General features: G+C 42.0%; 1 protein-coding gene across 1 annotated transcript; it reads left to right on the top strand.

The window, feature by feature from the left end:
* The first annotated feature begins 6,602 nt into the window (after nucleotides 1-6,602).
* Nucleotides 6,603-8,789, top strand: LOC133783610 (uncharacterized). Its single transcript, XM_062223260.1, has 5 exons — nucleotides 6,603-6,799; nucleotides 7,000-7,063; nucleotides 7,446-7,643; nucleotides 7,918-8,190; nucleotides 8,262-8,789. Exons 1-5 carry the CDS (start codon nucleotides 6,603-6,605, stop codon nucleotides 8,787-8,789), a joined length of 1,260 nt encoding a protein of 419 aa, XP_062079244.1.
* Nucleotides 8,790-18,437: the final 9,648 nt, after the last annotated feature.

The raw sequence follows: 18,437 nt of genomic DNA, 5'->3' as shown, positions 1-18,437 counted from the left end.
AAAATGTGTAATTTAATCTATATATATATAAAAGAGAGCTTCAATGAGATGATGTGGCACTCTAAAATTTCACAAAATCACTCTATCTATTTTATCATTTTTTCATATTTTTTTATTCTACATAATATTGATTTAACCTATTTTCTCTTTTTTTTTTCCAATTTTTTATTCTACATAATACAAATTTAAATTTATATAAATGAGAGCTTTAAAGGGATGATGTGGCACTCTAAAATCTCACCAAATCACTCTATCTTTTTTCACATTTTTTTATTCTACATAATATTGATTTAAGCTATTTTCTCCTTTTTTTTTCCATTTTTTTATTCTACATAATATTAATTTAAATTTAAATAAGATATTTCTAATGACTAATTTTCTAATTATACTTAGATATTTAAGCTATTTTCTCCTTTTTTCCCATTTTTTAATTCTACATAATACTGATTTAAATCTAAATAAGATCTTCCTAATGACTAATTTTCTACTTGCGTTGTGTTAAAACTAAATAATCTTCAATACATTTTTTTCTATTATCTCCTTTAAATTAATTTTTTTATTCATTTTATGAATTATAGTTGCATATTAGTTTAAATTTAAATAAGATATTTACAAATTATTTATTTAAATTAATAATGTTATATATAAATATCTCATATTATATATAATATAATAACATGAGTCTTTATGTCAGTACACCTAAAGTCTTCTTTTTTTCTTTCTTTTTTAAAAAAGAAAAACGTAATTTCTTTCTTTTTTGTCTTTTTAAAAAAAACATTACACAATCCACATTAACACGTTTAGTTTTTTTTACAAAAAATTAATTTAGTTACACATTATTTTAAATTGGTATTTATACTTTTTATTTAAACGTAAATAGTTTTATTAAAAATATATGTTTACAACAACACCAATTTTTCTCATTTTTTATTCTACCTTTCTAATTTATGGCTATTAATTAATGTTGGAAAAAACTCTATTTATTTTTTCTTTTTTATTTTAATAATAATTATAATATATGTGAATTAAAAATATCTATAGATAATAATAATACTAATAATCTATCTATTTTTATTTTTAACTTTTGATAAAACACGTAATCATAAAGTTAGTTTTTAATAATAAAGGGTCTAAGCGAACAATCGACAAAAATATACGTGGTTCAAATATTATATCTATTTATTCACATTTTTAACATTTTGACAAAGCACGAGATTCGCAAGTTAATTTTTAAAAGGGTCCAAACGGGTAATTGACTAAAATACAAGGTTCAAAATGGTATGAATCCTTACAGAAAATATATTTATATAATTTGCTCTTTTATAATGAATTTTTAACTTTTTGAATAAATACATGGTCCAAGGGTAATTTTTAAAAATAAAGTGTCAAAATATGTAATCGGCCAATATATAGTGTTCAAATAATCGATCTTTATATTCCTATTTTTAACATTTTGATAAAATACGAGGTCTAAAAATAAATTTTTAAATATAAATGATCCAAATGGGTAATCGGCCAAAATAACCCTTATTATTCATAATTTTTCGAAAATCTACAATAAGCATTTGTTATACAATAAATATCATCATTAAAAAACTATGGTAAAGATATCATCACGTGTCAATGTAAGAAACATATTGTATGAGTAAGATAAAAAAAAATCTCAACTATACAATTTAAAAAAAAAATTATTTTTTAATTATTATAAAAGACTGCGCGAAGCGCGGTTATATTTTATAGTTTTTTAAATAGAGTCAACATTTATTCAGTTACCTTTCATATGTCATTGTCAATTATTCTAATAATAGCGACTAAAATACTTAATATTTTGAAAATGTTGTATTTTTATACTCAAATTTTTTAATAATAAATATACTCAATATTTTCAAAATATTACACTTTTATACTTGATTTTTTACGGTAAATATATCCAATATTTTCACAATCACTGACGCAAAAACATATACGCATCAGTTCAAAAAGTGACGCAAAAAGTGGTGACGCAAACTAGCCGGATTGAAACTCTTTGCCATCTTCCACCTTGTTGATCGCGTTTTTGGCCAACGACGTGAGAACGTCAAAAACGATAAAACATTCAAGAGAAATTAAATGACACAGACAATCTTATAAAGAAAGTAAATAACACACGTAATTTTTATAGTGGTTCAGCCCCAATGTGTTGGTAATAGCCTAATCCACTTAGAGTTGTGATTATGGATCTGTACTCAAGATCAGATGAACTGAGCTAACTGAGTTTCTTCAGTACAGATTACAAGAATACAACAATTCTTTCAGATACAAGCACTTTCTCTCTCTAGAAAATTCAGACCCAAAATTTCCAAAACTCCCATTTCTGATCTCATAAGCCATGTATTTATAGGCTTAGGATCATACATCTGATATTCCCTAGAATCGGGATATTTTATTATTCTTATTATATTTAAATTACAAAAATATTCAAAAGGTAGCAGAACACCAAATTTGTGGGAAGAATGAGAGATTCCCGCGTATGCCAAGACCGGTTCTTGTTGAAGCCGTTTCTGGGAATCTTGACGAAGTCTGTTCTATCTAGTTGATCCATATCACCTTCAATCTGGTCGAACACACCTTCACTGGGCAGATTGCCTGTGTTGAAGTGCACGCCAATATACCTTATGTGCACGCCAGTATACTCTATGTGCACGCCAGTATACTATTGAAGTGCACGCCAGTATACCTTATGTGCACGCCAGTATACTCTATGACTGGGCAGTCATGTACTTAGCTGGTAGAACATGCACTTGGCTGGTAGGACCACTTAGCTGGTCTAACATGGCACATCTCTGGTCTAGCATGACATTTATCTGGTCTAACATGGCATCTCTGGTCTAACATGACACATCTCTGGCCTAACATGACACATCTATGGTCTATCATGACACTTCTCAAGCCAGTCAAAATTCTTCAATGGCCTACTCGGCTACTCCTAAGCCAGATCACTTTATCAAAACTCTGAGGAGCCAATATATTTATTGACTTTGTTGACTGTGAATTTAGCCAACGACGTGAGAACGTCAACTACGACAACCTTCAAGAGAATTATAAACGACAACAGACAGTTTTTTATGAACGGAAGTAAATAACACAAGGTTTTTATAGTGGTTCAGCCCCGATGATCGGTAATAGCCTAATCCACTTAGAGATTTTATTACTATATTCACACTCAAGATCAGATGAACCTTGTCAACTGAGTTTCTTCAGTGTGAGGTACTCCAGAATACAAAAATGGGTTTTTCTCAAGAACAACACACTTTCTCTCTCTAGAATACAGATTCACTCTCAATTTTGCAAAAAGTCCTTTTACGATCCTCCCAAGTCCCTATTTATAGACCTGGGTTCTCAACTGATATCCCCTTTTGATCGGGATATTCTATTATTTACCTAATATTTATATTACAAAATAAACATTCAAAATATAACTGATCCCTAATTTCGAGTGAGGATTGAGTGATTCCCGGATGCTTAGACCAATTCTCACTGAAGTAGTTTTCGGGCAGTTTGACGTAGCTTCTCATGCATGTTGACTATTCTTCAAGCTTCACGTAGGTCAAAGGTAGCATACGCATGGCTCTCCTTGGACCAAAGGTCAACTACACTCGAGGTATACTCCTCCATTGTGTCCGATCGGACACAATGGTTGTCTTCTTTGGCTTAAGGTGGTTCAAACCACCTTATTTGACTCCTTCAATCAAGGTCCAATATGACCTTACACTTTGCTCCTCGGACCAAGATGGTCCGAGCCATCTTCTTCCTAGCATATCCTCGTACCAACATGGTCCAAGCGCTCCTGCAGGCGTCTTGCACGATCGGGGGAGGTCATGTGCGATCGGGGGAGATCTTGTGCGATCGGGCATAATGCCCCTTTACTTGGACCTAAATGGTCCAAGCTTCCTTTGGCTAACCAAGGTCCGATCGGACCTTGGTCCTCTCTCTTCGGACCTTGGTCCTCTCTCTTCGGACCTAGGTGGTCTGAGCCACCACCTCTCCTTGGATCAAAATGGTCCAAGGTACCCACAAGACCACGTTCGATCGGGCACACATCCTTCTCCTTAGGCCAACTAGGTTTGAACCTCTTCGCTCAACCAAATGCTCGATCGGGCATTAGGCTTCTCTCCTCGGACCAAGGTGGTCCGAGCCACCATCTACTTCTCCTTGGACCTGAATGGTCGAAGGTACCTCCTATGTGTATGCTCGATCGACCACTATGTGGCTTTCCCCTTTTGAGTAAAACTTGAGCCTTATTCTTTTTGAACTCATTCGAGCCAAGCTTAACAAGAGGTCCCCTAAGCTTAGGTCCGATCGGACCTACTGTTTTTATATCTTGAACCAAAATTCATACCTCCCCTTCACTTTCTTGGACTTGGCACCAATTTAATTATATGGGTCTTTAAACTGAGGTCTAAGCCAAGCAACCCCCAGTCTAAATACTCTCTTCGATCGGGCGTATTTGGCTTGACTATCTGTCTCATTCCTTAACTGATGTATTGGGCCATTACTAAGCCAGATCACCCTACTGACTCATGCCACGTGTCAATTTCACTGTCACGTCATTCCTTTCAAATTTTTGGGATAACATTTGCCCCCTAAGTTTATTATATGATTTATTCACGTAATAAACTTTTTCTCCGCTGAAGTCATTATGAAAAATAATAACTGTTCATCTTCATGCAGCAGACCTACGATCACTGCAAAAATCCACCCATGATCGTGGAGAGAAAAATAGTCCCAGAATATCAAAGGTCCAAAAGTAAATGAAAAACCCACTTTTTTCCCTTTAAATATCTCCACCTTACATTCTCTTCTTCACACATACAAAAAATTATTCTAAAAAAAACCCTTCATCTTCTCTCTTGGCCGAAACCCTCTCAAGGACCCCCTCCTCTTGCCGACTTCACAAGCTTAAAGGGGAGCTCTTCATCTTCAAGCATCCTCCAAGTAAAATCAAAACTCTCCAACCTTGGGTAAGTCTTCTTCTCCATGCCTCTTAGATTGCTACATTTTTTTCTAAAAAAAATGCCATGGCCGAATATGCTTGTGCCTTGGATGTTCTTGAAGTTCTTGAATATGTCTTGTTCAATGTGTTTGCTTGTTGTCTTGATGAGGTTTGTGGCATGGGTAACCCGAATTTTCCCTTAAGCTTTTAGGAATTTCAAGACATTTTTGGTATTTTGACATAAACATGAATATGGGTTTTGAGGGTTTTGATAGTGTAATGGGTTTTTAAGAACATGAAGAAAACCTTTCATTTATATGCTTTGATCTTGTTTTTTTTTTTTTATGTGAATGATGGAATGTGTTTGAGACTAGGGATTTTTAGGGCTTTGTCTATTTGGTTCGGATTAGGGGTAGGCAAAGTATGCCATTAGGGGCCATTTTTTACATGGTTTTTTGCCCAGAAATTCTGGGCATACGCGTCTCTTGAGGCGTGCAAGTTCCATCTGGTTTGATCGGACCTTATGTTCGACCGGAGCCCACGCCAAAACACCTTAGCCAACGACGCCTCCTTAAGTTGTGGTTAAGTCATTAGGTTCGATCGGAGCTCTTGTCCAAGGCTGGAAGTGGTTGCTTTTCTCTTCATACCCGATCGGAGATTCGAAAAATTTCAGACAAATGTGTGGTCCGATCGGACCACACTTCCCTTCCTTGGCTTTTAAGTGCCCGAATTTTTGGCAGCAAATTTCGAACCTCCCTTGACACCCATGCCCGATCGGTCCTGAATTGTTGCAGTTGCTGGCTAGGAGTTTTTTGGAGGCACGAGGCACACGTCCGATCGGACCTCAACATCTTCTCCTCGTGCGTGCTATGTCCGATCGGACGTCTTGGGGACTTCGCGTGAAGCTCGAGCGGTGGCGAGGCAGGACGTCTCCTGGCTAGAAGTTGTCCGATCGGACCAAGTGCACTTTGCTCTGGGCTCGCGTGGATGCACGGTTCCTTGACCCATGGGCTCTGAACGCCTCTTTTGGTCATGAGTACCCATCCTATCTTGGCATTCGATCGAATGCTTAGTTGTCCCTTAGAACAATCATACGGTCCTATCGGACCACATTCCGTAGACCTTGGCTTCTTTTCCTTCCAAGTGTATACCCAACCTCTGTATGTTAACTACACACATAAGGAACTTAGTCTTATAGGAAAATCCCAACAATGCCTCCTTCTATAAGCTTTAACAAGTTCAATACTTTAAGTACCTTTTAGGCACCTTTGAGCATTAAAATTATTTTTTTTTATATGCGTTATATTTTTATAACTTAGACAAAATTTTCCAAGTATAAAAATAACTCTTATTTTTGATGAATTTTTTCTGTATGGTTACTCACCTCCCCATTTTTTATTCATTTTTGTAGATGAATCGCTCTGACTATAGGGGAGGTGACAACCATACGGACTCCGAATCATCCGCCCCGCAAACAATCGAGACTCCCTTGAATAGCGATTCCTCACCAGGCTCGTCTACCGGTTACACTCCAGAGGATCGTCTTCACCGCTTCAAACAGATCCTCCCTCGCTCAGCTTTATATCTTCTCCACGAGGAACAGTTTCTTCGACAAGCCTCTGAGTCGACGATGAGGGTGAAGCAATCTAACAGGCTCCCTCAGGAACACGACCCGCAGGTTGCCCGCAGAGCAGTACAGAAGGTGGTACAGCGTAATCAAACCCGCACTACCACAGCTCCAAGAAAGCCTTCTCTGAAATTTGCTACCGCGATTCAGGATTTGGCTGTCCAGAAGCCACGTGATGAGGGAGAAGAAGAACCCTCCTGGTTCGTTGCCGAAACCTCAAAACTTACTCCCGCGCTATTCCAGAAACACATTGAAGCTTTAGGCTTAAGCGGGGCAAACGTGACGTGCCCAGGCTCGCACCAAAGAGCCAATAGGCCCGGTGGAAGGTACTGTGCCTGGTCCAGGCACCATGTGCATGCTGGAGCAACACTCCCGCTGCACATGTATTTCCGGTCTGTAGCAGACTACTTCAACGTCTCCCCATTTCAGATCACGCCGAATGGGATACAGGCACTCTCTGCGCTGTATATTCTTTATTTTCTGAATGGTTGGGACGAGCCCACCCCTCATGAGGTGCATTACCTGTTTGATCTTCGGACCAATCCTTCTCACAACAACTCAGGTTTCTTCCATTTCTATCACAGGCATAGGGGGGTTACATATCTCAATGGCATCTCCCATAAGTCAAACGCCGGGAAATATCATAAGGAATACTTCCTCACATTGGATATTGAGGCCAACAACTTGGCTTTTACGCGCTCGGGTCCGTTTGAGCGACCATTGCCTACTGAAGGGATGTTTAGGCGGGCCAAGAAATTGGCTAACATGAGTCTTAAAGAGAAGGATGTAAAAAAGTTGGTCACGCTGGACCTTCTCCAGATGGTGAGTCTGGTGCCATGTGAGCAGGATCTGGTGGTGGAAAGTACCACCGGGGAGAACGACACGCCTGGTCAGTCTACCGAGGGCACAGAGCAAATGACTGATCGGCATTCTCCTGGGCCTTCTCCGCTTTCCCGTAGACCTGGTGACTTAGTCATTAGAGAGCCTGATCCTCAGCGTAGATCTACTATTCCCGCTCAACCTGGGAAAGGAAAAGCTATCCAGGTTGAAGGGGAACTTAGCTCATCCTCGGACGACGAGGATGAGTTCCTTGATCAGATCTTCAACGCAGGTAACACATGCTTAGTGAAAATAGGCATATTTTTTATAATTGGTAATTAGAGAGTATCACAATTGTAGTATACACTTGCATATGTTTCATTATGTTTATTTCTCTAACAATCTTGTTTTTTCATCCTTGGCAGATTCAGACATGTTCAGAGATTGCGTTGCTTCAAAGAGGAAAATTGGTGATGGAAGTGGCTCTACGCCTCCACAGAAGATTCAGAAGGTAGTACCGCCAAGTCAAGGGAGGCAACCTGGGGGACCAACTACACTTCCGCCATTGACCCCCTCTTCCCTTCCTCCTTCTGCGAGCCTAACTCCTACTCACCAGGGTAGTTCGAGTGAGCTTTTTCGTGCTGTTAGCGACCTGGGCAAGGGGCTTCTTGAGGATATTGGCCGTGATGCATCGACGCTTCAAAGCCTAGACTCCTACCCTCGACTTAGTGTCGAAGTTGTCTTGAAGAGAGGACTCGCTCAATTGATGAAGGTAAGCATTTTTCCTCGAGATACTTTGTTATTAGTATTTTTACTTGTATTAACTTTTTGTCTTCCATGCAGTCACTTGTCACCATTGGTCATGCTCAGCTTCGAGCCGTAGATTACAAGGAGCTGATCAAGGTGCAGGACGATCAACTGGTGGAGGCCAGGTCCAAGCTGGAGCAAGCAGAGAGAACTATAGCTGAACGGGACGAGTCTCTCAAAAAGCAGGCTCAAAACAATGCTTCCTTGACAACTCAATTGGAGAAGCAATCCCTCGATATTAAAGAGTTAGTTCGAGACAATGAGAGGTTGATTAGCGAGAACGAAGAGCTGAAGCAAGAAAAAGAGCTTGACTTGATTCGCTTTGAGGAGGCCAGTTTTGACTGCTTCTATAAGGTCTGGAAGCTGAACAAGCCTCTTAATCTTGATTGTTTCCCCAAGGAGGCCCAAGCAGAGGATCTTGCCAGATGTGAAGCAAGAGCCGCTGAAGAAGCTGTCAACTCTCCTGCACTCGCCCCAACCTGCTCTGCTATATCATTTCGAGCGAGAGGAGCAGTTGATGCAGAGGAGGGAGTCGATCAACCCTCTAGAGGAGCTCGCCTGTGACTCCCTCTTATAGTTCATCACAGTCTACTTTACTTTGTATTTTGTTGCTCGAACTAGTGAGCTATTTTGACATTTAGCACTTTACTCTTTCCTTGCTGACAATTTCAAACTTCTAAGTTTTTATTGTGCATAGCAAAGTTTTTGGATGCCTTTAATTTCACATGAGAATTTAGTTTTTTAACTTAGAAATTTTTACCCTTCCATAAGTTCACACCAAATATACTTCCTCATGCTCTTATTGCTCTAACTTTTTATGAGCGTAAATGTCTTGTTACACGAATATCAGTTTTTAACTTAGAATTTGAAAAATTCTAAGTTACTTAAGCTTTGTAAAACAAGTTAGCTTAACGGCTGTTTTAGACTCCTAAACTTACAAGTCAGCCCAAAAACAAACATATTTGCTCGTGCTCTTATTGCCTGTGTTGAAATACATACCAGTATACCCTATGTGCCCCCCAAGTGATTGAGGGTGGATAAATCCTTGATCACTTACTACTTGATCGGATTTGTTCGAGTAGTTACTACTCGTGAAACACATGAAATATACGAAAATATATCAGTAGTTGACCACTACATAAATATTATCTAAACGTTGGTCCTCCATATTATGATACCGACCAGTTGAACACTGTCCAGTACATTAGTTTTTAAAAGACCTGTTTTGTTTAAATTATTATGACAGTACACTGCCCAACAAAAATAATCAACACATATGCAAAGTTTGTAGCAAGGTACGACCACAATGCGTGTGGTCTCTTTTATTACTCGTAATAATAAATGACAAAACGTGTCTAACAACGAGTTCCAAACAAAATAACATTGTTCAAAATAATGTGACTGGGTAGCAAATAACCAGTTCACAAACAAAAAACTTAAATAACAAGTTAAGCACTTGATACAAAGCTACTACTCTGCAAGTAGTATTTATTGATAATATTTTCTCAAGTGCTCGCCATTCCAGTAGTTTCTGATTAGCTCCCCATTCAATCGAGCAAGCTTGTAAGTGCCGGGCGGTAAGACCTGTTCAATTTGATATGGTCCTTCCCAGTTCGGTCCTAGCACACCAGCTGCTGGGTCTCTAACAAACACCTTCCTTAGGACTAAATCTCCGACCTGGAACTTTCGATCTCGCACTCTGGAATTGAAGTAGCGTGCCACTTTTTGTTGATGAGCTGCTACTCTGAGGCTTGCCTCCTCTCTTCTTTCTTCGAGGAAGTCCAATGATTCTGCCAACAACTGATGGTTCTCCTCTTGGTTGTAAACGGTCCTTCTATGAGAGGGTGGATCTACCTCCACAGGTAACATGGCTTCATACCCATATGCTAAAGAGAATGGGGTATGGCCAGTTGCCGTCCGAGCGGTAGTCCTATACGACCAAAGGACTTCTGGTAACTCATCTGCCCAAGCACCCTTAGCTTGTTCCAGGCGCTTCTTCAAAGTGTCCTTCAATGTTTTGTTCACTGCTTCAACCTGCCCATTGGCCTGAGGATGGGCCACCGAGGAGAAACTTTTGGTGATGCCATGCCGAGTGCAAAAATCGGTAAATATGTCGCTGTCAAACTGGGTGCCATTGTCAGACACTATCTTTTTAGGTAGACCATAGCGACATATTATATTTTTAACAACAAAGTCCAACACTTTCTTCGATGTAATCGTGGCTAATGGTTCGGCCTCAGTCCATTTAGTAAAATAATCTACTGCGACCACAGCGAATTGCACTCCTCCCTTTCCTTTGGGTAACTTCCCGATCAAATCAATGCCCCATACTGCAAAAGGCCACGGACTTTGCATTTGCCTCAAAAGATTTGGTGGTGCTCTGGGTACCTTAGAAAATCTTTGGCATTTGTCACACCTTTTCACATATTCCATAGAGTCTTCGTTCATAGTAGGCCAGAAAAATCCTTGCCTCAAGATCTTTTTAGATAGACTCTGCCCCCCAGCATGATCTCCACAAAACCCCTCATGCACTTCAGCTAATAAGCTCTTTGACTGGTCGGGGGTTATGCACCTGAGGAGAGGTAAGGAGTATCCTCTCCTATATAACACTCCATCCACCATGGTGTACCTAGCAGCTTGCCTCATAACTTTCCTTGCTTCATTACGACCATCTGGGAGCGTCCCATGTTCAAGGTAAGCAATGATGGGAGTCATCCAGGTATCGACTATCGTAATCGGCATGGCCTCTTCTCTATCAATACTTGGCTCTGCCAAGTACTCTACTGGAACTATATTCAGTGTTTCGGCATCTTTCGCACTTGCAAGCTTTGCCAGAGCATCAGCATTGGAATTCTGCTCCCTTGGTACTAGCTTAATGGTATACTCCTCGAACTGGGCTAGTAAATCTTTAGTTTTGTTTAAGTATGCCACCATGCGTAGGCCCCTCGCCTGGTACTCCCCTAATACTTGATAAACCACCAATTGGGAATCACTGTTTATCTCCACCGACCGGGCACGTACATCTCTAGCCAGTCGCAAGCCTGCTAAGAGGGCCTCATACTCTGCTTCGTTATTAGAAGCATTGAATCCGAACCTCAGTGCACAATGAATTCGGTGCTTCTCTGGTGTGACCAGTATAATCCCAGCTCCTGAATGGTGCTCGTTCGACGATCCATCAACGAAAAGTTGCCAAGCAGGAACTTCTTCTTTTAACCCAGTAACACTCTCCTGTTGGTTAGGGACCTCAACGATTCCGGTACACTCAGCGATGAAATCCGCCAAGGCTTGACCCTTAATAGCAGTCCTTGGTTGGTACTTGATTTCAAACTGGCCTAGCTCGACCGCCCATTTAAGTAGCCGACCAGACGACTCCGGTTTTTGCAAAACTTGGCGAAGAGGCTGGTCAGTGAGGACCTTGATGGGGTGTGCTTGGAAATACGGCCTCAACTTTCGTGATGCAAGTACCAAGCAGTAAGCCAACTTCTCAATCATGGGGTATCGGGACTCCGCTCCTATCAAACGCTTGCTAACGTAATACACTGGGTGCTGCACTTTATCCTCCTCACGTACTAAAGCAGCGCTAACAGCGTGTTCCGTGACTGCTAGATATACAAGTAGGTCCTCTCCATCAACTGGTTTAGAAAGAACAGGAGGTTGAGCCAAATGTTCCTTTATCGCCTGGAAAGCTTGTTCACACTCTGCGGTCCACTCGAACTTCTTGCCTCCTTTAAGCAGGTTAAAAAACGGGACGCACTTGTCCGTTGATTTTGAGACGAACCTGCTTAGAGCCGCAATCCGCCCAGTCAAGCTTTGCACCTCCTTTATTCTTGTGGGAGACTTCATCTCTATGAGAGCCTTGATCTTTTCAGGGTTTGCTTCTATTCCTCGGGAGTTGACAATAAACCCAAGGAATTTCCCAGAACCCACTCCAAACGAACATTTGAGGGGGTTTAATTTCATGTTATACTTCCTCAAGATTGCAAAGCAATCCTCTAAGTCTCCCACGTGCCCCCCAGCTTCTTTCGACTTCACCAGCATATCATCTACGTATACCTCCATGCTTTTGCCGATTAAGTCACGAAACATGCCATTCACCAGGCGCTGGTAGGTAGCTCCTGCATTCTTTAACCCGAAGGGCATCACTCTATAGCAATAGAGCCCTATATCCGTTCGGAAGCTGGTATGTTCTTCATCAGGAGGATGCATGCTGATTTGGTTGTATCCCGAATATGCGTCCATGAAGGACAAGGTCTCGTGGCCAGAGGTTGCATCCACCAACTGGTCTATTCTCGGTAAAGGGAAACAATCCTTCGGGCATGCTTTGTTTAGATCAGTAAAATCTACACAAGTCCTCCACTTTCCATTGGGTTTAGGCACCAAGACTGGGTTTGAAACCCAAGCTGGGTAGTATGCCTCTCTAATAAACCCGTTCTCCTTCAACCGCTCTACTTCCTCCTTAAGAGCCTTTGCTCGATCCTTGTCAAGTAACCTCCTCTTCTGCTGTACCGCTGGATACCTTTCATCTACGTTGAGCACATGGCTGATCACAGTTGGTGAGATACCCACCATATCCTTGTGAGACCAGGCGAAGACATCCTGATTCCTTCGCAAGAACTCTATCAGTTGTGCTCTCACCTCAGCTTTCAATTTCTTCCCAATCTTGACCCCTCTTGTCGGGTCATTCTCATCTATAGGGACCTCCTCTAATTCCTCGGACGGTCCCACATCACTCTCATAATCCCCAAAGCGAGGATCAATATCTCTTTCCTCGCTTTGGGCAACGCCCTATTTGGTGACTTCATCACCTGATGGGGTCTTCTGCTCTTTCGAACTGGGAGTGCTCTCCTGGTCACACCCCTTCAACACCTCTTCATCGTTTACTACAACAAGACTCTGGTCTACGTCCATCTCATCCACTTCCCCTCCTTCAACACACACAATCATGTTGTTTTCCTTGGCACCTTTCTTTGCCTTAGCTATGGAGGCATTATAACACTCTCTAGCTTCCCTTTGGTCTCCTTGGACGTAGCCTACGCCAACGCTGGTCGGGAACTTCATAGAGAGGTGCCAAATTGAAACTACCGCATGCAAGTTGGTGAGTAGTGGTCGACCAATAACCACATTGTAGGCAGACGGGCAGTCAACAATCAAAAATTCAGTCATCACGGTTTCATGCTTGGGAGCTTCCCCCGTGGTGACTGGCAACTTTATTGTTCCAGCTGGTGATAGTCCCTCTCCAGTAAACCCGTAAATGACGTGAGAGCATGGTTTCAAGTCATTGATGGATAGCTTCATTTTTTCAAAAGAGGACTTATAAATAATGTTTACGGAACTTCCCGTATCAACCAGACATCTTTTCACCTTCATGTTAGCTATTTGAACTGTCACTACGAGAGGGTCATTGTGAGGATACCTCACGTGTTTGGCATCCTCCTCAGTGAAGGTGAGGGACTCACTTTCATACCTTGGGTTCTTTGATGGTCTCTCCTCCATCGTCATAACCTCGGATGTGGACGCTGCCTCCAACTCATGACGAAGGGTGCGAGCATATCTTTCCCTCGCCTTGCTGCTATCACCCGCAAGATGTGGTCCTCCACATATTGTATCTAGTGTGAAGTCCACAGGTTCAGGTTGCAAAGGTGGGGACCGTTGTCGCTTGAACCCAGGATTATTGTTGCTTCCCTCTCCTTGGGTTTTCTCTGCCTTATATTTTTTTAGTTTCCCCGAACGGAGGAGAAACTCTATCTCATCCTTAAGGTGGTTACACTCGTTCGTGTCATGACCATAGTCTCCATGGAAACGACAGAACTTGTTCTTATCCCTCTTACTCATTTCCTTCTTGATTGGAGGGGGCCTTCGGTAAGGGACCTCCTGATGGCTGGCTAGATAGATCTCCGCTCGGGTTGCCGAAAGAGTAGTGTAGTTGGTGAATCGAGGTTCATACTTCGTAGGTTTGTCATTCGACCCAGACTTAGCTTTCTTCTCACTGCGGTGGTCAGACCCGTTATTCCCACGTTTCTTACTACCGCCTTGATCATTTCCGCTATCCTTTGGAGTATCCCCCGATCCACTTGGGTTGTTCAACCCGTTCTCTCCTTTCTCAATGGCATCGTCCAACTTCATGTACTTATCTGCACGGTCCAAGAACTGTTGTAAAGTTGAAATTGGATGGCGGTGAATGCTGTCCCACAAAGGACTTCGATAAATAATACCCGAGGAGATCGCAACCATCTTCCCTTCATCTCCAACAGCGGTAGCCCGATTGGCTTCTCTCATAAACCTCTGTATGTAGTTCTTGAGAGATTCATCTTTGCCTTGCCTAATATCCACCAAGTGGTTGGCATAAACTGGAGGGGTTCGGGCAGTGCTAAACTGCCTGCAGAACTCCTTCCTAAAGCTCTCCCAAGAGGTGATGGAGTCGGGTTTGAACTTCCAGTACCACTCTTGGGCAGTGTCTGACAAGGTGGTGGGGAAGACTCTACAGCGGTAATCGTCACTCACCCCAAGCAGCTCCATCTGATCTTCGAACTTCCCAACGTGTCTCACCGGGTCTGCCTTTTCTGTATAAACTGGCAATATCGGCGCCTTGTATTTCCTTGGTGGTTGGGCTGCTCTTATTCTAGCACAAAAAGGGCTACCATTTCTGTGGTCTACTGGATCAATAACTGGTTGTTTGGATAAACCTTGTACTGCCGCCGTCAAAGCATCAAGCTGGGCTTGGATGGCTGGGGCCACTGCTGGGGACGCACTTTCGGGACCGCTAGGTCGGGCACTCCTATCCAGCGCATCCACGTCAAGTATTTCTACTCGACTAGTAGGACGGATCGGCTCCTGCCCTTCGAACGGAGCGGTCCTCCTTCTGTCATCAATGATGTCCCTTAGGTCCTTCTGAGCAGTGTTTTTTCCCAACCGGTCGAACACCGTACTCCGAGTCTTTTCGGAGGGTCTATTAGGTGGAGCGTGCTCTTTGCCATTACGCTGGTTGGGATGTCGTGGTGGCTTCCCCGTTTGAGCTGGTTGATTATCTCCCTCTCGTCGGTTATTATTCTTCTCTTTCGACTGGTTGGTGTGGTAACTGTCACCTTCATCACGCCCATGTCCATCTTTGAAGTGTGAAGTTTCCTTGCCACGAGGGGCTTTGTTATGCCCCTGCTCAGAAGGTGTTTTCTTACTGCCAGACTTATGACTTCCTGACCTGGAAGTCTCTGATCTATGGCTCCTTGAGGGGGTCTTAGAATTCCCCCTTTGGGTAGAGGCAGTGCGTGATCGTACTCCCTCCTCCTCATGACCAGGTGGGTTACCACCACCTCTTGCTGGTCTATCAGCTTTCTTTTGACCAGCCTCTATGGTCCTTGCTTTTTGAGTGGGTATCACCCCAGGCATAGCTTGAGCATTGGCTCGGGTCAACTGCGCAGCTGCCTCCAGAGCAAGTGCAGCTTCGCGGTGTCGCCTGTCGGCCTCCTCTTGCTGTCGACGGATCTCCTCGCTCCTAGCGTCCATCTCTTGTCTCTGCTTGGCCATTTCCTCAGCAAAGGCCTCCTGCCTAGCATTGAACTGGGCCAACTCATCCTGGAACGCGCTCATGGTCTCCTGGAGCTCCTCAACTTCAGGAGCTACATCCTCAAGCACGACCCTAGGCTCATTCTCACGATCTTGAACGTTAGGATTTTCCGATCTAGCATGCTCCCTGGAGGTGCTTGCCCTCTTGGAGGCCGCAGTGGTGTTCTTAGGCGCCATATCGCTTTAGGGACTGTCTGTTTTCTCTTCAGGCTCTCAATGAAAGCACCAAAATGTTGACTGTGAATTTAGCCAACGACGTGAGAACGTCAACTACGACAACCTTCAAGAGAATTATAAACGACAACAGACAGTTTTTTATGAACGGAAGTAAATAACACAAGGTTTTTATAGTGGTTCAGCCCCGATGATCGGTAATAGCCTAATCCACTTAGAGATTTTATTACTATATTCACACTCAAGATCAGATGAACCTTGTCAACTGAGTTTCTTCAGTGTGAGATACTCCAGAATACAAAAATGGGTTTTTCTCAAGAACAACACACTTTCTCTCTCTAGAATACAGATTCACTCTCAATTTTGCAAAAAGTCCTTTTACGATCCTCCCAAGTCCCTATTTATAGACCTGGGTTCTCAACTGATATCCCCTTTTGATCGGGATATTCTATTATTTACCTAATATTTATATTACAAAATAAACATTCAAAATATAACTGATCCCTAATTTCGAGTGAGGATTGAGTGATTCCCGGATGCTTAGACCAATTCTCACTGAAGTAGTTTTCGGGCAGTTTGACGTAGCTTCTCATGCATGTTGACTATTCTTCAAGCTTCACGTAGGTCAAAGGTAGCATACGCATGGCTCTCCTTGGACCAAAGGTCAACTACACTCGAGGTATACTCCTCCATTGTGTCCGATCGGACACAATGGTTGTCTTCTTTGGCTTAAGGTGGTTCAAACCACCTTATTTGACTCCTTCAATCAAGGTCCAATATGACCTTACACTTTGCTCCTCGGACCAAGATGGTCCGAGCCATCTTCTTCCTAGCATATCCTCGTACCAACATGGTCCAAGCGCTCCTGCAGGCGTCTTGCACGATCGGGGGAGGTCATGTGCGATCGGGGGAGATCTTGTGCGATCGGGCATAATGCCCCTTTACTTGGACCTAAATGGTCCAAGCTTCCTTTGGCTAACCAAGGTCCGATCGGACCTTGGTCCTCTCTCTTCGGACCTTGGTCCTCTCTCTTCGGACCTAGGTGGTCTGAGCCACCACCTCTCCTTGGATCAAAATGGTCCAAGGTACCCACAAGACCACGTTCGATCGGGCACACATCCTTCTCCTTAGGCCAACTAGGTTTGAACCTCTTCGCTCAACCAAATGCTCGATCGGGCATTAGGCTTCTCTCCTCGGACCAAGGTGGTCCGAGCCACCATCTACTTCTCCTTGGACCTGAATGGTCGAAGGTACCTCCTATGTGTATGCTCGATCGACCACTATGTGGCTTTCCCCTTTTGAGTAAAACTTGAGCCTTATTCTTTTTGAACTCATTCGAGCCAAGCTTAACAAGAGGTCCCCTAAGCTTAGGTCCGATCGGACCTACTGTTTTTATATCTTGAACCAAAATTCATACCTCCCCTTCACTTTCTTGGACTTGGCACCAATTTAATTATATGGGTCTTTAAACTGAGGTCTAAGCCAAGCAACCCCCAGTCTAAATACTCTCTTCGATCGGGCGTATTTGGCTTGACTATCTGTCTCATTCCTTAACTGATGTATTGGGCCATTACTAAGCCAGATCACCCTACTGACTCATGCCACGTGTCAATTTCACTGTCACGTCATTCCTTTCAAATTTTTGGGATAACAGACTTATTAATGTGTCTTTTACGGACCATGTACTGCCACTTGTCACCTCTATTGCCACGTCATCGATCTCCAATTTTTGGGGATAACACACATAAATGGCCAGCCAATTCCTCACCCCCACTCATCAATTATTTGACCATAACTTTGTTTTTGTTCCCGCCATTCTTTTCTATTCTTATGATTTTTATACATGTAGTTGAACTATAAAAATTGCTTTTACACCATTTGTCATTGCATTGGGATATACATAGGGTGTTTGGTATGAGGTTTTGATTTGTGGGAGTAGAGTTAAAAGGGAATTTAGATTAAGAGAATATGAAACTCGAGAGTTTAAAGAAATTAAGATTATCCTAAAATCAAACTAAAAAATAAAACTCACTTGGAAGCACAAACTCCAAAACCATTAAATATAAATTTAACAAACATGAGTTAGATTTGATATTGTCATTTCCTACCAAACCAAATCAAACTAATTCTGCCATATATTCCATTGAAACTCAGAGTAATCATAGTAACTAATTTAATGAATTAATGTGAGTTGTTTTAAGAAAATTTATACTTTCACTTTCTATTATTGTTGTCCATAAAACAAATCAAAGTAATATGCTAGCAGTAAATCATCATTAAGAACAGAAATTAGCTACACACTACAAGAGTTCTCAACTCTTTGGCTATTATTTTTCAGATATATTTTAAATATAAATATAATGATACGTTTAACATAAATATATTTAAAACCAAAATTTCGGAAACAATTTTTTAAAAAAATACTTATTTAATTAAAATATCTTTTCAATATATGGTATGGTTTTTGTTTTGAAAGTT

This window comes from Humulus lupulus, chromosome 6, assembly GCF_963169125.1.
Source record: "Humulus lupulus chromosome 6, drHumLupu1.1, whole genome shotgun sequence".
Lineage (NCBI taxonomy): Eukaryota > Viridiplantae > Streptophyta > Magnoliopsida > Rosales > Cannabaceae > Humulus > Humulus lupulus.
The sequence above is the reverse complement of the archived record's forward strand: the minus strand, read 5'-3'. Positions and strand labels throughout refer to the sequence as shown.